A 1,689-nucleotide genomic window follows, 5' to 3' on the forward strand; every position below is an offset into this window, starting at 1 on the left:
ACAAAAGAAAACCACTCGCTTCCTCTTTCTCAAGAAACCCTCTTCGGCTATGGCTGCCGAAGTTAGTTCTTTACATAGACTTTTAAGCGGGTACAAGGATGATCGAATGGTGGCGAATGAATCCGGTGGAGCAAAATCAACGGCTTTGATCACCAGAGACTTGCTCGGAGGCGGAGACTCAGCCGTGATCGATATGAAAAATGATCAATCAGAAGAACCTGAACTTGACCTTCAAGTCCCTAATGGATGGGAAAAGCGCCTAGACTTGAAGGTATCTTGATTTTTCTCATCTCACAAGTAATGAAATAATTTCCTTATGTTTTTTTCTTATAATATCATCATGTGTGATTCCTTATTACTTGATTTTAATCATTTTTGCTATATAAAGTACGATCCATTAATTTATTTTTAATGGTTGCAGTCTGGCAAAGCGTACTTGCAAAGATGCAATTCATCAAATTCTTCACAATCATCGGATGGAACCAAACACCAAAACAATCAAACAGTGTCGAAGCTTCAAGATTTGAACTTCCCACTGTCGCCCTCTAAACCTTTGCTAAACCTTCTCGACGAGACAAACTTAGAACTGAAACTACTCTCATCATCCTCTCCCGGCTATCAAAGTGTGTGCACACTCGACAAAATAAAATTCGCACTCGAAAGGGTGGAGAAAAATCCAATCAAGAATCGATCATCTTCATCGTCGTCGTCATCATTGTGGAAGTCATCCTTGTCACCTTCGTATGCTTCATCATCATCTTTGATCAAAGATTCACTTTACGGTGTCGGTGATCAAGAGAGGTTGTTTGCATCGCCGGTTGCAGCCGGCTGCCCCGGATGCTTATCTTATGTGATGGTAATGAGACATTACCCTAGATGCCCTAGGTGCAATACTGTTGTCCCAATGCCAGCTTCCAAGAAGCCTCGCCTTGATCTCAATATATCAATTTGAGACCCGGGGGGGGGGGGGGGGGAATTAAGTTAGTCTACCTTTGATGTCCAATGCTTGACTATAATTTTGTAAATGAGCACATATATATTGGAAAAGGATGACAAAGACCAAAAAGGAAGATATAATTTTAATATTCACATATTTTTTGGTCCTGCTAAGTTGGTCTTAAACTACCTAGTAATTCTTAAATTTATATTTATATGATGTTATTGGATTATATTTTAAATAAGTTGTAAGGCATTGTTTATAGCTTAATATTTATTGGTTTGAAGTTTGGATGCATATTTGATGCTGTGAGCGTATAAATCTATATATTGGTTATGAACCAAACCATATAAAACTTAAATAAGCTTTTTGTATTTTTTTTATTTGATTATTATCGATATATAACAATAGAAAAGAAATTGAAAAAAAAAACACTTAAATTATGTATGCCCCAAGTTTGGTGCTGTTGTTCCTTATGATATATTTCACTTCCTAGTATAATTGTAGTAAGCATTGACACAAATATTACGAATATACAAAAGATAATGATAAATAAAAAAATCGATCTTTGGTCCTTTCGCCTTTTTCATTATTGTAATATTGTCTCATTTTATATTAATTACTATTATTGTATTCTTTTAATTTCATATTTCTTGCAATTTAGTCCAGACATGTTAGTTTTTCCCCCTACATTATCCTTATTTGTTATTGTAACACCCATAACCCGTATAATTATACCTATACAGATTATA

General features: G+C 35.3%; 1 protein-coding gene across 1 annotated transcript; it reads left to right on the plus strand.

Annotated features, from left to right (window-relative positions):
* Positions 1–1,104, plus strand: LOC120198012. Its single transcript, XM_039199409.1, has 2 exons — positions 1–271; positions 422–1,104. The coding sequence occupies exons 1-2, from the start codon at positions 50–52 to the stop codon at positions 950–952; spliced, it is 753 nt and encodes a 250-aa protein (XP_039055340.1). The 5' UTR covers positions 1–49; the 3' UTR covers positions 953–1,104.
* Positions 1,105–1,689: the final 585 nt, after the last annotated feature.

The sequence above is a fragment of the Hibiscus syriacus genome, unplaced genomic scaffold (assembly GCF_006381635.1).
Source record: "Hibiscus syriacus cultivar Baekdansim isolate YM2019G1 unplaced genomic scaffold, ASM638163v2 tig00117056_pilon, whole genome shotgun sequence".
NCBI lineage: Eukaryota > Viridiplantae > Streptophyta > Magnoliopsida > Malvales > Malvaceae > Hibiscus > Hibiscus syriacus.

What these genes read in the sequence shown, in the direction of transcription:
- LOC120198012 (XM_039199409.1), top strand. Translation starts at nt 50, where the DNA reads ATGGCTGCCGAAGTTAGTTCTTTACATAGACTTTTAAGCGGGTACAAG. An exon ending in AAAAGCGCCTAGACTTGAAG is followed by an intron (nt 272 to 421) that starts GTATCTTGATTT and finishes TAATGGTTGCAG; the next exon opens with TCTGGCAAAGCGTACTTGCA.